This window comes from Mandrillus leucophaeus, unplaced genomic scaffold (genome assembly GCF_000951045.1).
Source record: "Mandrillus leucophaeus isolate KB7577 unplaced genomic scaffold, Mleu.le_1.0 Scaffold40, whole genome shotgun sequence".
Lineage (NCBI taxonomy): Eukaryota > Metazoa > Chordata > Mammalia > Primates > Cercopithecidae > Mandrillus > Mandrillus leucophaeus.
Genome location: NW_012104254.1, coordinates 201,805 through 220,950, shown reverse-complemented (window position 1 = coordinate 220,950; position 19,146 = coordinate 201,805). Strand labels below are relative to the sequence as shown.

General features: G+C 40.6%; 1 protein-coding gene across 1 annotated transcript in view; it reads right to left on the bottom strand.

Moving 5' to 3' along the window:
- LOC105548088 (titin) overlaps positions 1 to 19,146 on the bottom strand; it is a 222,251-nt gene that overhangs the window by 14,926 nt on the left and 188,179 nt on the right. Inside the window, exons 235-258 of the mRNA XM_011991956.1 lie at positions 18,393 to 18,689; positions 17,700 to 18,287; positions 17,305 to 17,607; positions 16,895 to 17,191; positions 14,913 to 15,200; positions 14,504 to 14,803; positions 13,965 to 14,267; positions 13,553 to 13,858; positions 11,680 to 13,446; positions 11,021 to 11,314; positions 10,038 to 10,325; positions 9,621 to 9,920; positions 7,458 to 9,524; positions 7,054 to 7,356; positions 6,651 to 6,956; positions 6,263 to 6,553; positions 5,871 to 6,167; positions 5,442 to 5,747; positions 3,246 to 3,551; positions 2,879 to 3,160; positions 2,113 to 2,706; positions 1,709 to 1,996; positions 1,308 to 1,607; positions 350 to 652 (exon numbers count right to left, since the gene is read on the bottom strand). Of these exons, the coding sequence (XP_011847346.1) occupies positions 350 to 652; positions 1,308 to 1,607; positions 1,709 to 1,996; positions 2,113 to 2,706; positions 2,879 to 3,160; positions 3,246 to 3,551; positions 5,442 to 5,747; positions 5,871 to 6,167; positions 6,263 to 6,553; positions 6,651 to 6,956; positions 7,054 to 7,356; positions 7,458 to 9,524; positions 9,621 to 9,920; positions 10,038 to 10,325; positions 11,021 to 11,314; positions 11,680 to 13,446; positions 13,553 to 13,858; positions 13,965 to 14,267; positions 14,504 to 14,803; positions 14,913 to 15,200; positions 16,895 to 17,191; positions 17,305 to 17,607; positions 17,700 to 18,287; positions 18,393 to 18,689 (10,974 nt within the window). The remainder of the gene's footprint in view (positions 1 to 349; positions 653 to 1,307; positions 1,608 to 1,708; positions 1,997 to 2,112; positions 2,707 to 2,878; positions 3,161 to 3,245; positions 3,552 to 5,441; positions 5,748 to 5,870; positions 6,168 to 6,262; positions 6,554 to 6,650; positions 6,957 to 7,053; positions 7,357 to 7,457; positions 9,525 to 9,620; positions 9,921 to 10,037; positions 10,326 to 11,020; positions 11,315 to 11,679; positions 13,447 to 13,552; positions 13,859 to 13,964; positions 14,268 to 14,503; positions 14,804 to 14,912; positions 15,201 to 16,894; positions 17,192 to 17,304; positions 17,608 to 17,699; positions 18,288 to 18,392; positions 18,690 to 19,146) is intronic.

Here is a 19,146-nt window from a genome sequence, read left to right as displayed (position 1 = left end):
TATCATCAGTTTTTAAAGTGCTTCCAGAAATATTAACTTGTTTTAAAATGTTAATTGTGATAGAAAGCATATATTATGAATCTTATCTTAAAGAGGTGGAAATTGACTCCAGAGAAGAATATTAAAAATTGTTTGCCAGAAATTGCTAGCAGCTGGGGTGGGGAAAGGACTGATTACAAATGGACACAAGGGAACTTTACGGGGTAATAAAAATATTCCACATTTTGATTGTGGTGGTGATTACAAAACAGTACATTTTTCAAAAGTCATAGAACTGTATACTTCAGAAAGGTGAATTTTCCCACATATAAATTATAACTCAAACTTGACTGATACAAAATGTACTTACCAATTGGATCCATGGCAACGATGGGTTTGGAAGGACGACTTGGTTTTCCAGACCCTCTTGCATTAATGGCTGTGACACGGTGTTCATATTCTAAGCCTTCAATAAGGCCAGTGGAGCGGTACCGTGTCATTGTCACAGGTACTTTATTTACACGGACCCATCGATCTGCTCTCACTTCTTTGCGCTCCACAATGTATCCAGTCACTTGGGAGCCACCGTCATCCTCTGGTGGGTACCAAGTAAGTGTCATACCATCACGGGAAATATCAAATATCTGTAATGTTTCTGGGGGTCCAGGAATACCTGTGACAAGACAGAGGTTAACAGGATATGGCAATATAGATAAATTGAAACAATGACTCATATATTTGTGTGTGCCTTAGGTTTTGATTGGTATTTTAAAAGATATATAAGACACATGACTATTTTTCCAATAGTTTCACTTTTGTACTATTTGTAAATTTTAATTTAAATCATTTAATTAATTAATTATTTTTATTAAAAATTTTGACTTTTGTTTTAGGTTCAGGGGTACATGTGCAGGTTTGTTACATGGGTATATTGGGTGATGCTGAGGTTTAATTTTGTACTTTCCTTGCTGTTCCTCATTTTCTTCAATTCTACATTTATTAAGTATGGACTGTGTATTTTTTTCTCACTATAACATTGCCAGTCCTCCTTCCTTTCCTCTCTTCCTCCTACCCTTCTCTCTTTTCTTCCTTCCATTCCTTTCTTCCTAACTCCCTCCTCTTTCATAAGAGTGAAGATTTAAAAAAAAAATCAAGCCTAAGTGTGTTGAAAACCTCTGAGAAAAGGAGGTTTAGAAACCTTAGAAAGACCACAGGGTTAATTTTGTGACCTATTTTTATTTATATTAGGGCATATTAAAAACAAATTCTTTTTTGTTAACATTCAGAATCAGAGGTGGAGAGAGTGGTGGAAGGGTCTGTGGACTTACGGATGCTGCTGCGACACTCTATGACCTCAGACTGCAAGTAAGAGCCAATCCCAAAGCGGTTTGTTGCAGCCACACGGAACACATACTCATTTCCTTCAGTGAGTCTGGTAAACTTAAACGTGGACCTAGTCACTGATTCAGAAACGGGCAGCCATCCTGGACGATGAGCATCACGTTGTTCTACCACATAACCACTCAATGGAGCACCACCGTCCAATTCAGGTGGTTCCCAGGAAATGGTAATTGATGTAGCATCAATTTCATCAATCCTAATAGGTCCTGTTGGTGGACCAGGCTTGTCTATGAAAGAGAAGAAATACAAGAAATTAATTTTTACTTCAAATCAAAATTGGGTGACTGAACATCAACAACTTGCTTGTGTCTTTGTCACACATCCTTACCAAGAATGATAACTTTAATGGTTTCTGAAGTAGTTCCAGTAACATTCTTCAGTTCAAGTGTGTATTCTCCAGTATCTCTGATAGTGGTTTCACGGATGGTTAATTTAGCTACTTTAGTGTGAGTTTCAACTGTGACACGCTCTGATTCTCTCAGTTTAGAACCAGCAAAGAACCAGGAAGCAGCAGGAGGTGGACGGCCAGCAATAGGTATCACCAGCTCTACTGGTCTGCCAGCTGGGACATGGATGGTCTTCTGAGGCATCGTAGAAAGATCGATTGTTGGCAACACTATGGGAAAGAAATCAGGTATTTATTCTGAAGCATTATTTTTATGGTAAATTGTTACGAATTCTGAATTTTCATTTTACTTTACCATTATTATTATTTGGCTATTTGGTACATACCTCTGAGGTCTTGTACAGTCACGGCTGTGACAATCTCTCTTGCTTCTGACACACCTTTCTCATTTTGTGCCCTCACTCTAAATAAGTATTGTTCACCTTCATTTAAGGAAGTCACAGTGTGCTCTAGGACTGTGGGTTTTAAGGTGACAACCTTCATCCATCTCTCTGTGCCAGCTTTGCAGGCCTCGAGAACATATCCAGTGAGTCGGCTACCGCCATCATAGAGTGGTTTTTCCCAGGCAAGGGTAACAGTGGATTTGGTGACATCGACCACTTCTAGCTTTGTAGGCACCAAAGGCACTTCTGAGACCAGTACTGCATCAGATGTTTCACAGGGTTCTCCAATGCCATAAATATTTTCTGGCAGCACTCTGAAGTAGTACATGGTTCCTTCTACAAGTCCAGAAATTCTGTAAAGTGTCTTGCTGCATTTGGTAGTTACTGTTTTGAATGCTCTCATGGCAGCTTCACGCTTCTCAACAATGTAATTGTTGACTGGAGCTCCACCATCAATCGTGGGAATTTCCCAAGTTATAGTCACAGAATCTCTTGATACTTCTTTAACTTTCACTGAAGGACAGGGACCAGGAGTATCTGAAAAACAGAATGAAAGATTAATATTTCCTTTTTGCCTGATAGCTTTTTTTTTCCTTGGGGAAATATAATCAACATAGTTCCTCTCTAGAGAGGTGATCAATCATAGGTCAAGCTATGTTGTTTTAGAGGATCTACTCATTGTATAGCCAATTTTAAGTAAAATGCTTACCATAGACTTTAACGAGGACTGTTGCTGATTTCTTGCCAGATTGGTTTTCAGCTTCAATTGTGTATTTTCCAGCATCATACCGATTAACTTTGTCCACTATTAGCAATGAGTAGCTCTCAGTGGTGTCAATAATTGCCCGACTTGCAAGGTCAATGCCCTGCTTGCTCCACGTGATGACAGGAGGTGGTCTTCCAGATACAGACACCATCAAGCGCAAGGAGGCCCCAGCCCTGATGGTCACAGTCTTCTTTAGATCATCTGCAAGCTCGAGATCTGGTATTTCTGGAAATTTAATGACAAAATTTAATTAATTCATGGACAGGTGTGAGAAGAAAATAATTCACCTAAAAGTTTCTATGATATATACCTATTCTTTCCACGGGCTCAATTTCAGCAATCGATTCACTGTATTCGCTCATACCCTTCACGTTCACGGCAGCAACTCTGAAGGAATATTTCTGACCCATTTTAAGATCTGGCACAGTGAATTCAGTATTTCTTATTGTGGCTTTGGTATGCACTCGGTACCACTGATCAGTGTCCTTCTCTTGCATTTCCAGAACATATCCTGTGATGTCAGCACCACCATCGTACATGGGTTTGGTCCATGCCAGACTAATGCTGTGTTTGGTGGTATCCACAACTCTTGGAGCAGAAGGTGGTCCAGGGGTATCTATGGAATTTAAAAAGTGAGATGCAGATATTAGGCAAATAAGGAAATGTTGAGATTTGTATTTTTTGTTTTCAAGACTCACAAAGGCATTATTGCTCTTTGTCCACACTCGCCTAAATAATCTTTATTAACTAGGCTCCTGATATTGTAGGACAGCACTGCATGCCACATTATAATTTAATATTATTATCTTAATAATTAAATTGCTTTAGGAAAGTGGATATTTCTTCCCCACTGCTTTGGCTAGCTTCACTGTGTATTCTCCGTTAGCTAAGCTCATTACTTAAAGTACCCATTCTTAGGGACTTTTCTTTAGTTGCTTATCTTTCACTGGGTTAGTATCACTTGCCACCAATACATTTCTAATGAATACAGGAATTGGTTTCCTCAATGTAGGGAAAAGGGAGATCAGATTGTTACTGTGTCTATGTATAAAGGGAAGACATAAGAAACCCCATTTTGACCTGTATTCTGAACAATTGCTTTGCCCTGAGATTCTGTTAATCTGTAACTTTGCCCCAACCTTGAGCTCACAGAAACAAGGGTTGTATGGAATCAAGGTTAAAGGGATCTAGGGCTGTGCAGGATGTGCCTTGTTAACAAAATGTTTACAGGCAGTATGCTTGGTAAAAGTCATCGCCATTCTCCAGTCTTGATAAACCAGGGGCACAATGCATTGTGGAAAACGGCAGGGACCTCTGCCCTGGAAAGCCGGGTATTGTCCAAGGTTTCTCCCCATGTGATAGTCTGAAATATGGCCTCGTGGGATGGGAAAGACTTGACCATCCCCCAGTCCAACACCCGTGAAGGGTCTGTGCTGAGGAGGATTAGTAAAAGAGGAAGGCCTCTTGCAGTTGAGATAGAGGAAGCCACTGTCTCCTGCTTGCCCCTGGGAACCGAATGTCTCGGTATAAAAGCCGGTTGTACATTTGTTCGCTTCTGAGATAGGAGAAAAACCACCCTATAGCGGGAGGCAAGACATGTTGGCAGCAGTGCTGCTTTGTTATTCTTTACTCCACTGAGATGTTTGGGCGGAGAAAAACAAATCGGACCTACATGCACATCCAGGCATAGTACCTCCCCTTGAACTTAATTATGACATAGATTCTTTTGCTCACATGTTTTTTTGCTGACCTTCTCGTTATTATCACCCTGCTCTCCTACCGCATTCCTCTTGCTTAGATAGTGAAAAATAATAATCAATAAAAACTGAGGGAACTCAGAGACCGGTGCCGGTGCAGGTCCTCCGTATGCTGAGTGCTGGTCACCTGGACCCACTTTTCTTTCTCTATAATTTGTCTCTGTGTCTTATTTCTTTTCTCAGTCTCTTGTCCCGCCTGATGAGAAATACCCACAGGTGTGGAGGGGCTGGCCCCCTTCATCTCAACTTTCCCAATTCAGTCCCAGTGACTATTCCTTTATAGTTCTTGGACTCAGACTCTGTAAAAGGATTTGCCACTTACTTTTGAAGCTCTTATGACAATTATTTTGTCAGTAACTTATGAAACCACTAGAAACTGTATGTTCCTGCTAAACCTCTTCTTAAAAGGAGTTTTGCCATTTTTCTTTTCAGTTGTTACAGTACAATGGTACAATGCATTTTTCTCTAAGGAAAATTTATGAAATAGATTCTTTTCATATTGATAGTAGAATATTTTTCCATTAATTGGAAAATGCTGTAACAATTTTTAGCAATTCTAATTGCTAACTTAACAGATGTAGTAGTTAAAATGTTCTCTGACTTAAGCTATATTTATGATCATGTGAATAAGCATATGCTTTTCTAGACCATTCATAAATTCTACAAATTCTTAGAATTTGTATGTTGGAAAATTATCTGTCATATAGTTTTGAGGAGCATTGTATTTATGTATGATTCTTGGAGCTCACATGATGGTTCTCTGCATGAGATGAAGTTGGAAGCTTCGCTGGGCTCACTGTTACCAGCTGCATTCACTGCAGTCACTCGGAACTGGTAATCACAACCCTCCATCAGGCTCGTCACCTTCAGCCTGGTATCATACACGATGTAGTCTTTGTTGACACGTGTCCAGCGCAGGCTCTTCTTCTCACGTTTGTCTACTAGGTAGTTGCTGATTTCATTGCCACCATCAGATTCAGGTTTTGTCCACTGAATGATGATATGCTCTTTGCCAGTCCCAACTTCTTCAGGTATGCCAGGTGGTGATGGAATAGCTGTTTATGAAAACAAGGATGATTAGAATTGCACAAAATTACTATTAATAAGACTGCCCTTCTCCCTCCTCCCCCGATTCCATTACATTTCAACTGTCAAATTGTTTGAGTGTTAATACTCACTGAATGAGTTTCTGGCTACAATTGGCTCTGATTCAACAGGCACACCAGGGCCATATTTGTTTACTGCCCTCACTCGGAATATGTACTCATTGTTCTTGATGAGCCTGGTAACGACATAGGATAGGGTTGGGCATTCGCCTTCAACAATCACCCAGTTGAGCCTGCTAGTCTCGCGTCTTTCCACAATGTAGTGAGTGATTTCTGCTCCTCCGTCTTCCTGAGGAAGGCTCCAGGCTAAAGTGCACTTCTCCTCTGTTACTCTGCTGACGGTGAGCTTTCCACATGGGCCAGGGGAATCTGAAACAGGTGTAATGACAAGCCATGATGAAGATCATTCTTTCTGCCCACACTAGAAAATGCTATATAAATGTGAGAACATTTGACATGCTTACCAAGCACTTTGACCATGACAGACACGGCCTTGGTCCCACTGGCGTTTTTCACTGTTAAAGTGTATTTTCCAGTGTCACTCCTGTCACAGAACTTGATCACAGCAGTTGCTCGTTTGCCAGTATACTGCAAAGAGACTTTTTCACAGAGATCTAGCTCCTTGTCTCCTTTGGTCCAGATAATTTTGGGTTCAGGTTTGCCACCAACTGCAGCATCCAGAACAAGATCAGAACCTGCTCTGATGGTAACCAGATCACCCTGTAATCGGGCATCCAGTTCGGCTTTGGGTGGAGCTGTCAGTAGGCAAAACAGATATAAATGAATATCTGAGAGTTTATTTTCACATAAATTGTGATAATTTTAAAAAGGAGAATGTTGACTATTTCCTACCGTATTCATCTCGGCAAGTGACAGGGCCTGTAGATTCAGACCCTTTGCTAATTACGCCTGCTGCATTCTTGGCTAACACACGGAACTCATAAGTGTCTCCTTCACTGAGAGCAGTCACGGTGAAGAAATTGTCAGATACAATGGTATAGTTGCACTTCAGCCAGCGACCGTCTCCTACCTCACTGACTGGCTTACGCTCTATGATGTAGCCCACAACCTTGCTGCCTCCATCATACACTGGGGCAGACCAAATCAGTGATACTGTTGATCTTGTGACATCTGTCACCTCTGGTCTGCCTGGTGCATCTAGAAGGGATGCAAAAATAAGGTTAAAATATACCACTCTGAGTTCTACTAGAATCAGTAATAATAAACAAATATGCCCTTAAATTGTGATACATACCAACTGGATTTTGAGCCATTATAGGTCTTGAAGCTTCGCTGGCCTTGCTAACACCTGCAGCATTGAGTGCATAAGTTCTGAACTGATATTCCAGTCCTTCTACTAAACCAGTTACTTTGTAGTTGCACTCTAAGCATGGCACTTTGTTTTCTTTCACCCAAAGAATTGTGTTACGTTCTTTCTTCTCAACCCAGTAGCCAACAATTTTACTGCCACCATCGTGGTAGGGTTCTTCCCAACGAATAGACATGGCATTGGCAGATACATGATAGACCTCAGGTCTGGTAGGAGCACTTGGTGGGACTAAATATAAACAAAGGTATTAAGTATGAATACAATTTTATAAAACTCAGGGGAAACATTTAATAACAGAGACTTTGAAATAGGATTTTAATTTTTCTTACCAAATGGATGTTCAGCAACTATTGGTGCTGATTCTAGAGGTTTGCTGACACCAAATCTGTTCTCTGAACTGACACGGAAAGAATATTCCATGTATTTTGTGAGATGAGTGACTTTAATTTGAGTGCGCTTGACACTGGAATTGACAAGATGCCAAGCTGTTGTACCCGATTCACGCTTTTCAACTATGTAATTAGTAATTTCAGTGCCTCCATCATCTTTAGGTTCTCCCCATGACAGGACACACGATTCAGCCGAGACAGATGAGACCTCAATGGGGCCGGTTACTGGACCTGGCCTTCCAATGACCACAACTGTGATGGTAAATGTTTTAACACCAGCTGTATTTTCCAGGGTCAAGAAGTATCTTCCAGAGTCACCTCTCATGCTGTCCTTTACAGTCAGGGTGGTCCTGTCTTTTGTTGTTGTAATGCTCACTCGATCCGTCTCTTTAAGTCTCATTTCTTCCAGTTTCCATGTTACTTTGGGGGCGGGACGACCACTGATTGGTACGTCAATGGTAAATGGGCTTCCTGCTTTGCAAGTTATAAGCTGATTGGTAATTCCAGTGAGGTCAGCAGTGGGCTCGATTTGAGGCTCCTTAATGATGACAGAAGAGAAGGCTTCCCTGGGTTCACTGTAGCCAGCATCATTCTTGGCCTTCACACGGAATTCATATTCAGTGTTCTCAACAAGACGCTCTACTGTGAAAGTCAGCTGTTTGGTGTGACCAGCTTCAACCCAGAAGTCAGATCCCTTTTGTCTCATTTCAAGCAGGTAGCCAGTGATCCGGCTGCCTCCATCGTGCTCAGGTTTAAGCCAAGCTAAGACTGCAGAGGATTTGCTAGTATCAACAACATCAAGTCTTCTAGGTGGAGCAGGCTGTTCTGTGGCTACAATTGGTTCTGGCATTTCATAGGGCTCACCAACACCATACTCATTTACTGCAGAAACACGGAAATAGTATGGAACACCTTCTGCCAGGTCACCGACCTTGAGGATCTGACGAGTGCATTTTTCACTGATAACCTGCCAACTACGGCGACTTGCCTCTCGTTTCTCTACCACATAGTGATGGATTCGGGCACCACCATCAAGAAGGGGGGCATCCCACATCAATGTAGCGGATCCCCGGGTCACATCTTTGAAGGTAATTGGGCCAGGTGGGCCTGGAGTGTCTAGCACTTTTACGGTGAATGTGATCGACTTACTACCACTGTTGTTTTCCACAGTAAGGGTATATTTCCCTGCATCATTTCTGTTGCAGTTTTCCACAGTGAGGGTGCTGAAGGAGTCTGTTGTATGGATATCAGCCCGAAGGCTAAGGTTAGAGTCTGGTTTGCTCCACACAGCTGTAGGAGTAGGTCTACCTTGGTAGGCAATGAAGAGGCGAATACTGGCCCCAGCTCTAACAATATGAGTCTGTTTGAAGTTTGCATCTATGTCTAACTCAGGAGCTGTTAACCGGTCAACTGCTTTAATTGTGCCGGTCACTTCACAGCTGTCTCCTTTTCCAGCACCATTGATAGCACTAACTCGGAATTTGTATTCTTCACCTGCTTGTAGATCAGTGACTGTATATCTTGTTTTCATGCATGCCTCTGCATTCACCTTGTGCCAGTCTCCTAAGTCGGCCTTGCACATTTCAATAATGTACCCAATTATTTCCATGCCGCCATCAAACACTGGTTTGGACCATTCTAAGCTCACAGTTGTCTTTGATGTGTCTGTTACTTTGACCACTGCAGGAGGACCTGGTGGGTTGACGGGCTCTCTACATTTAATGAGTCTTGAGATGCCACTTGCAGGTCCGACTCCTGCAGCATTTTCAGCCATGACGTGGAATTCATACTCATTGCCTTCTGTCAGACCGGTGACTTTGAATCTTGTTTCGGAGATTGGTCGTTTACTGATCACTTTTACCCATCTTGTGCTTTTCTTTTCTCTTCTTTCAAGGATATACTGTTGAATTTCACTGCCACCATCTGATTCTGGCCTTGCCCATGTCAGGGTAATGCTGTTGCCTGTTACGTTGCTAGGTTCTGGAGTGCCAGGGGCATCAGGAACAGCTGTAAAACAAAAACAATACCCCAAATCAATTAGATACATTTGCTTGGAAGGTTAATCTTTTGACATAGTACCACTTAGCAAAAATGCAAACTTACTGTATTGTATTTGAGCAACCACTGGATCAGAATCAAGTGGCCTGCCAACACCAAACTTGTTAACTGCAGAAACACGGAATTGGTATTCATTGCCGTTTATTAGTTTAATGGCAGTGTAACTTTGGGCTTCACATTTATCCTCAATTAGTGCCCAAGCAAGTCTGCTGGTTTCCCGTTTTTCAATGATGTAGTGGGTTATGGGAGCACAACCGTCGTTGAGTGGAGCATCCCACCACAGAGTCATCTTCTCCCCAGTAATATTGGTGAATCTTATTGGCCCAACTACTTTTCCTGGTGTATCTGTAAGAAAAAGTTTCTAGAGTTAGTTTCTTTTTCCTTGTCCATTAAAACACAACTTAGGCATGTCTCTAATCCAAGTTCATAAATTGTAACATTAAGAAGCTATTTTAAAAGTACCTTGTACTTTCACTTTAATTTCTGCTTTTGCAGAACCAGATGCATTTTTGGCTTCCACTGTATATATACCACGATGGTCCCGAGTAGCATCTCTAACAAATAGGCTGGTGGATCCAAGGACATCGGTTATTTCCATATTCATCCTCTTTTCGATTTCCACTCCATCTTTGAACCAAGTTATTCGAGGCACTGGTCTTCCTTGTACCAAAGCTTTAATTCTAAGGCTCTCTCCAGACTTAATAATGAGACCATCAAAGTACTCAGGACCAAACTCTACTATTGGTGGAACTATAAAAGGAAGAGACATACTGTGTATTAGTTTGGCTTAATAAAAACAAAAGAAATATATATTTTTCAGTAGTGCCATATCACAAGGCCTGGAAGAGTAATGACTTGTACTGTGCTACCAAAGGCTATTTTGAAAGTAGGATCGATAATTGAGAATTTGGACTATGGGGTTAGATATTTGCCTATTATTATTCCCTTTGTAATGCCTGTCATGTTTTTAGTTTTGCATTGCTGTTTGTAAAAAGAAAAGTGAAACATTTACAGATCATTTACTTCCTAATACTGCTGCACAAACAAGTTCTTTTAAGAGGCCATTAGCTGCATTCAAGCAAGGGAATGATTGTATTGTTGGATGTATGTTGTATTTTAATAACTTCAGTGAAGATGGACAGTTATCCTTGAGAACCTTTTTTCTTTATTTACTGTAAGTGGCGAAAATTACAAAGCTAAAAACTCATTCCAACTTGCTGCATGCTCTTTACGTGGGAATGGAGTGAAATAATAGACATGGTAAAAATAATTGATGCCAATTACTTTTTTCTTCTTTTCATCTGAAAGGTAGAAAGACATAATTCATTCACTTAGCAACTTCGGGTAATTTGTTTCTGTTCCCATTTTACAGGCCAGAGGCCAAATGTGGTTTTTAAAAATGTGAATGCGCTTAGTCTCATTGGAAATAAGTTGTAAATGCTTACCATTTTCATCTCTTGTCATAATAATGCCAGAAGACTGTGAGGGCGGGCTTATAGTTCCAACAGCATTTCTTGCAATTATTCTGAACTCATAGCGATCCCCAGGACTGAGTCCTGTAACTGTGTACTGACATTCACTGACGTCAGTAAAGTTGCATCTCACCCAGCGTTCATTTCCTTGCCGTTTCTCAATGCTATAGGCCACAATCTTACTGCCTCCATCACGCAATGGTGGGTTCCATTTAAGTGTGATGGTTTCCCGGGTGACATCAATGTAGTCAGGAGTGCCAGGTGGGTCTAAAATATTATAAGGAAGGTAAATGCATCATTACATTTGTAACCAGGTCTTAATCATCCATGGAAGAAAAATAAAATTATTCAATAATTTTAATAAATAAAATTTTTATAATAAATAATTTATTCAATCTCCCAAACTCATTTTGGTCATTAATTTCAACTTTCCATTTCATAGTCTTTAAAATGAACTTCAAATTAGTTTATTAGACTGATTTAAAATCATTCCTCTTGCTTTACATCACCAGTTCTCTAGTGACAAGAAGATATGTAAGAAGGTGATACAGAGAAGAAAAGCATTCTTTGATATATTTGTTTCTAATATGTTCAATTGTTAAACTAAATGTATTTGAATAATAATCACTTACCTACTGGAGAAACAGCTAAGGTAAATTTGCTTGGGTCACTAGGTGAGCTTAGGCCAGCAGAATTTTCAGCATATACACGGAATTGGTAATCCAGACCTTCTACCAGTCCAGTAGCTCTATATTCTCTTCCAGAGATTGGTGATGTATTAACTTTTTGCCAGAGGATGCTATTTCTTTCTTTCTTTTCAACGTGGAATCCAGTAACTTCTGAACCACCATCATAAACTGGAGCATCCCAAGTTAGTGACATGCCATCAGAAGTCACATTGTATATAACTGGCTTTCCTGGGGGACCAGGAATCCTGAACTGGTGTTTTGCCACAATAATGTTTGAGACAAGTGGTTGGCTGACTCCGTATCTGTTTTCTGCCCTCACTCTAAACTGGTACTCAGCGTCTTTGACTAGATTAGGAACTTTGAAAGTCGTCCTGGCAACACTTGAACACACCATCTTCCAATTAGTTTGTGAAGTTTCCCGCTTCTCGATGCTGTAACAAGTAATTTCTCCTCCTCCATCATCTTCAGGTACATCCCATGACAGGATGACACTATCAGCCTTGATTTCATCAAATCGAATGGGTCCTTTGGGTTTTGATGGTGGGCCAAGGGTGATGACTGTAATGGGGACTGCATTTCTACACACTGCATTATCAAGAATAACAGTGTATTTTCCTCCATGCTCCTTCTTGGCATTCTTAATACTCAAAGTAATTTTGTTTTCGGTTTTACTGAAACGAACAAATTCAGTTTCTTTCAGTGGCAAGCCATCTTTCAGCCAACTGATGGATGGTTTGGGCTTTCCTTTATAAGGTAATTCAAGGTGCACATTGTGCCCAATTCTCACAGTGACTTGTGCCCCAGGGATATCTGACAGGTCAACTTCAGGTGTAATAATAAGTTCTTTCACTGTAATTGGCCCAATAGTGACAGGATCACTCAGTCCTTTCTCATTTTTGGCAAACACTCTGAACTCCAGGACTGACTGCTCCTTAAGTTGGCTAACCTCAATTTCACATGCCTTACTTATGCCAGCGTGGGACCATGTCTGTTCACCTTTACCTTTCCTTTCTACAACATATTCTGTGATGACGCTACCACCATCAAAGTCAGGTTTGGTCCAGCTGAGGATGACAGATGTCTTTGTTGAGTCTTTCACTGAGAGATCACGTATAGGAGCTGGTACTTCAGCAGCCTTCACTGGCTCCGTAGTTTCACAGGGTTCCCCAATTCCAATTTCATTTTCTGCAAGAACTCTGAAGAAGAATGGAGTCTTCTCTGACAACTCTGTTAGCTTGAAGGATGTGCTAGAACATTTGTGTGACACGACAGACCATGTTCTCTTGGTGGCATCTCTCTTTTCAATTATGTAATTAATTATTGGAGATCCTCCATCGATGAGAGGAGGATCCCAGAGCAAAGTGACTGTGCCTCGAGAAACATGTTTAACCTGTAGTTTCTGACAGGCAGCTGGTGTGTCAAGCACTTTAACACTCACAGTTGAAGACTTAGGTTCACCAACTCCGTTTTCTATTGTGAGAATATATTTTCCTGTATCATTGCGAGTAACTTGAGGAATGGTGAGTAATGAAGATGAATCAGTGTTTTCAATGCTGTATCTGGCATCACTGCCAAGATTCTTCTCATCTTTTCTCCACGTGACAGTAGGTGGAGGTCTACCTTTAAAGGGAATCAGCACTTGTACATCTTCACCAGCTTTGGCAATAACAGAAGTTCTGAGAGCCACATCCAGGTCAATCTCTGGTGCCTCTGTAGGCATAAAATGGATATATACAGTGAATTTTAAAAGTAAAAAACAAGTGATTTCCTGGAAGTATGCTTATAAAAAAACATAATCACACCAGTAGGTACATACCAAGTATATCTTTAGCTTGTACAGGTTCCGTCATTTCTATAGGTTCTCCTTGTCCAGCACAGTTTACAGCAGATACCCGGAAGTAGTAATTGACTCCAGGTTTCAGGTTGGATACCACATATTCTGTAGTTCTGACCTCTCCTTTGGTAGAGACAATGGTCCATTCCTCTTCCTCTCCTTGTCTCATTTCAACAACATACCCAGTAACAGCACTGCCCCCATCATAGACAGGCTTACTCCAGCCAAGGGTGATGGATGACTTGGTTGAATCTGCAATTCTTATCTTAGCAGGTGGACCTGGAGGATCTGGAATGGCCATTCACAATAAAATAATTACACAATCATGTATAATTTAGTCACACAGGCAAATTTAGAAGACACAGGTGAAGATGCTGCAGGTATGAGCACTTACCAATAGGATCAGCAGCTTTGTAGAATTCAGATGGTTCAGAAAATGGACCCTGTCCAGCAGCGTTTACAGCACAAACTCTGTATTGATAGTCACTGTTTTCTGTGAGTCCTGTTACTTTTTGTCTGGTGTCACGGATAGTCTCTTTTAGTACTTTAAACCATCCTAGACTCTTCTTATCTCGTTTTTCAAGGAAATAGCCACTTATATCACTACCACCATCTGCAATTGGCCTGCTCCATACAACAGTCATCGAATTCTTGGTAATCTTTGTCACTTCTGGTATGCCTGGTGGCCCAGGTGTGACTATTTAGAAAGGAAAGGAAAACAAGGTACAAGAATCAACATTACTGATAAATTGTACCTTTGATGTTCACATTCTTTCCAAGAATATTAATTTTATTTTTTATATTTTTCACCTTGTGAAAAGGATGGTAATGAGACAGGTGTTATACAAAAGAAAATTAAAGCATAAGCACAGGTTAGCATAGTTTATTTTTAAATTTTTCATATTTCAATTTTCTAATGAAATCATGTCTCACCAAATGCGTTCTTGGCTACAACGGAATCAGATTCCAGTGGCTCGCCAATTCCATATTTGTTGACGGCTCGGACCCGGAAGATATATTCATTTCCTTTGATAATTTTGGTGGTTGTAATGATGCACTCTTCCAAATGTTCAGACACCATAGACCACACAACGCGGCTTGTCTCACGCTTTTCCACAATGTAGTGGGTGATTTTTGCACCACCATCATCAGCTGGAGGCCGCCAGAGAATGGTGATCTTTTCAGCAGTTACAGTCTTAAATTCAATTGGTCCACCAGGTGGGCCCGGTTTGTCTATCAATGAAAGGACAAAACACAATGTTAGTACTTTAAAGCCTACTTACTCAAAATTACTAAGCTTTAGGCAAATGTAATATGACAGTGGTCTGTATTCAGCGCCTACCAAGGATCTGTACTCTGATGGTGGCTGAGGCTGAGCCCATGGCATTCCTTAGTTTTAATTCATAGCATCCACTGTTAAGGCGATCGGCATCTTTGATGAGTATAGATGCGAGGTCCGTGGTATTTTCGACACAAACCAGTGCATTGGTTTGTAATTCTTTATCATCTTTATACCACTCAATTGTAGGCGCAGGTTTGCCAGAAATGCCAGCTCTGAGCCTCACAGATGTACCTGCTCTGTATTTGACAACTTCTGTATATTCTAGAGGCAAGTCAATTACAGGACCACCTGCAAGAAAAACAGATGAGAAATATTTAAAATATTATAAGGATGGAAAAAAATAGTTGCACCAACCTTAAAGTAAGGTCATTGGCCGTTATTAAATTATACACACACCCCGTCATTATAATTCTATGCAATTATTATTTAAAAATTAAAAATTTATAGGCCACTCTTCTATCTCAGATGGGGTAGAAAGACTGTGAGTTGTGCAGGGACTTAAGCACCTTTTACATGTGTTTTAAAGTCCATTAGTTGCTTTATTCCAGTGATGAAATGGGATATGATAGTGAGAACATCATGGAAGAAGCTGTTAAACATTTTCTTTCACTTTAGCTTTTTTTCCCTTTTCTTCTAAGCACCTCCTATTCTTTTTCTTTTTCCTTCCCAGTTAACTGATATCCAAGTGTGGATGGTTCATGTCAGACCCCTAAAGTCTGAATTCTCTACCCACAGAACTACATACTCACTGGACAGATTTTCTGCCATGTTGTTTGGAATGATCAAGAAAGAGAACTAAATTTGACTTGCTTCATACTCATAAACACTGATGCAGTATCCACAAAGCCTGATTCATAAATAAAGAACAGCCCTGAGATTCTCAGCATGAAGATGGGAGTGGATACTTTTGCCCAGACACTATAGTGGCTCAATTTTCTCTTAGCGATTGGAGATCTTTTAGGAAAAGTGTCACAGGATACCTGACTCTCATGACGTTTTAATTTTCAAAACATTGTTGAGTTGAATGTGCCACTTATTTTCCAGAATGGTGAAGAATATGCATTTTGGACTAACCATGATAGAGAGGGCTCTGAAGTCTGTCTGTTTGAATTCCCACTCCATCCCTAACAGGGAAGTTACAGAAGCACTCTCAGCCTCGGTTTCCCTTCTATAAGATGGCTAATATGAGGGCTATGAGAACTAAGGGAAAGAATTCATGAAAATTAATAAATGTTGGCTGCTGCTAATACTATCATCATCAAAGTCTGTGTTTAGGCCAGGTGTGGTGGCTCACACCTGTAATCCCAACACTTTGGGAGGCCGAGGTGGGTGGATCACCTGAGGTCAGGAGGTTGAGACCAGCCTGGCCAACATGGTGAAACTCCGTCCCTACTAAAAATACAAAAAAATTAGCGGGGTGTGGTGGGGCATGCCTGTAATCCCAGCTACTCAGGTGGCTGAGGCACGAGAATCGTTTGAGCCCAGGAGGCGGAGGTTGCAGTGAGCCAAGACCGTACCACTGCACTCCAGCCTGGGCGACAGAGTGAGACTCTGTCTCAAAAAACAAACAAACAAACAAACAAACAAACAAACAAAACACACCAAAAACGAAGTCTCTGTTTAGTCTGTGGCCTATTTAAGAGCAATATTCTCTAGGAACTCAACCATGGTTTAATTATTGACTCTGATAATTTAAAATAGAATGAAAGCGCCAACTCGTACAATCAAACAATCATAAAAGGTTGAAGTTGGAAAGGCCCGTAGATATCCTGAGGTCTAAATCTCTCACTTTACAGTCAAGTCAAGAGGGCTGGAAAGGTATTTAAGGAATTTTCCTCAGACTCCCAGCTAGTTCATAAGTTCTTCCAAAAACCTCATTAAGGCACAGAATAAAAGTTATTCTATAGATCAGAACCAGGAAAAGGTACGGGGAAATACTGAGTTAAACAGCTATTGTGATTCAAAGTGCTAAGCATGCTTACCATAAGAATCGATGCAAGTAATGGGCCCTACAGCCTCAGATGGATTGCTAATGGAACCAACAGCATTCCTAGCAAAGACACGGAATTCATACTGGGAATTCTGAGTCAAGCCAGAGATGGTGAATTGAGTTTCAGTAACATTGGTGAAGCTGGCCTTCGTCCATCTGCCATCTGGAAGGTCACGTCTTTCAACAATGTAGCCTGTAATCTTGCTACCTCCATCAAAAGCTGGTTGTTGCCATGAAAGGCTGACAGAGTTCTTTGAAATATCAGTGATACGAACATTTCTTGGGGGTTCTGTGATAATAAGAGAAGCAGATTAGCGGCACTTATATCATAATATCTGGCTTCGCAGAAGTAAGATTTGCATTTCTGTTATCAGAACTGCCCTTCCCATGACAAATACATACCACAAGCATCAATTGCCAAGACTGGTTCAGAAGGATGGCTGGGTTTTCCAACTCCAGCAGCATTTTCTGCATACACCCTGAATTCATAAATAAGTCCAGCACTGATTGTTGTGACTTTGAAGTGAGTTGTGCGGATGACCAGTTTGTTGGCTTTTTGCCATAAAATACTGTTTCTGTCTTTCATTTCCAGGTGATAGCCTATGACTGCAGTGCCTCCATTTGACACTGGTTCATGCCAGCCCACAGTGATGCTTTCTCGAGTAACATTAGTGACCCATGGTGTAGATGGTGGTCCAGGCGTTGCTACAAAAGAGAGAAATCCTATAGATTAGTACAGATAATAACACATTTATGGTAAAAGAAAACCTGGATCTTTGAAAAGTTGGACAACTTACTGTATGGTAGTTTGACAGTCACACAAGCTGAATCTATGTGATCACTGATGCCAAAGCGGTTTTCTGCCTTGATGCGGAATTGGTATTCTTCTCCTGTGGTCAGTTTCATGACTTTCATCATGGTTCTTGCAACTGTTGCAGACACTTCAGTCCATACTGCAGTACTGGTTTCTCTTTTAAGTAGAATGTAGTTGGTAACTTGACTTCCACCATCATACTTAGGTGGCTCCCACTTGAGAGTCACACTTTCTTCAGTTATATCACTAATAACGACAGGGCCAGTTGGAGGACCAGGCCTGTCCAGCACAACAATGTTAATGAAAGCTTTGGTTGTACCACTGGAGTTGGCAGCAGTGATCTCATATCTCCCAGCATCAGCTGTAACACTTTCTTTGAGATTGATGGTCAGGTTCTCAGCAGTAATTTCGGTATTAAATCTCATGGTTGCCTTCACGGGGACACCATCTCTTGATAAGGTCACTTTGGGAAGTGGTTTTCCAGAGATTGGAATGTCAACTTTAAGGTTTGAACCAGCTCTAACATATACGGTGTGACTTGGGAAATTCTTCATATCAATTTCAGGTGGTTCTGAAAAATGAGTACAGAAAGTGAAAGTGAAAAAGGGTTTCTGAAAATTAACATAAATCAATGCAAATAATTTCAAATTTTGCTTCTACACAAAATTAGACATACCTAGTTGCTCCTTAATAAGAACAGGAAGCAGAAGCTCTCTCGGGTCACTCAGGCCAGCTTGATTTTCAGCAAACACCCGGAAAAAGTATTCAGAATTCTCCCTCAGACCAGAAACAACGTGATGGGTTGACTTTGCCACTGCACATTTAACCCAGTTTTTCTGTCCTTTTTCTAGTGCTTCAACAACATAGTGTACAATTCTGCTTCCGCCATCATGTTCAGGCTTCAGCCAGGTCAGGGAAACACTGTCTTTGGATGTACTTGTTACTCCAAGTTTTTCAGGTGGGCTTGGTTTTTCTAAGAAAACAAAGCATCAAAAGAAAGTGAATAATTATTACAACTTTTTTAATGTGCATTCTTCATGTATCGTCAAAAGAAAACTTTTAAATGAAGACCATATTTTTACTTTGATTTTAGTCTTCCTTCCTTTTTACATGACCCATTTTGCTTCTGAGCCAACCAAGGCTCCCACAAGCTATGTCATTACATGCTATAGCATTCAAATCCAAATTAAGGGTAAAATGACCAGATTAAGTGATAACATTTACTCCAAATTAATCAAGGGTATAAAAAAGAGGAACAAGATGAAAAATCTTTTAAAAAACTTTATGATACAATTTCTGTACACACACACATGCACATACATATATGTGTCAAACACACTATATATGTAAAATCTGTGTATATATAAGCATGTATACCTACATATACATACAGTTAGATTCAATAATACTTAAATTCAACGTAAATTGTC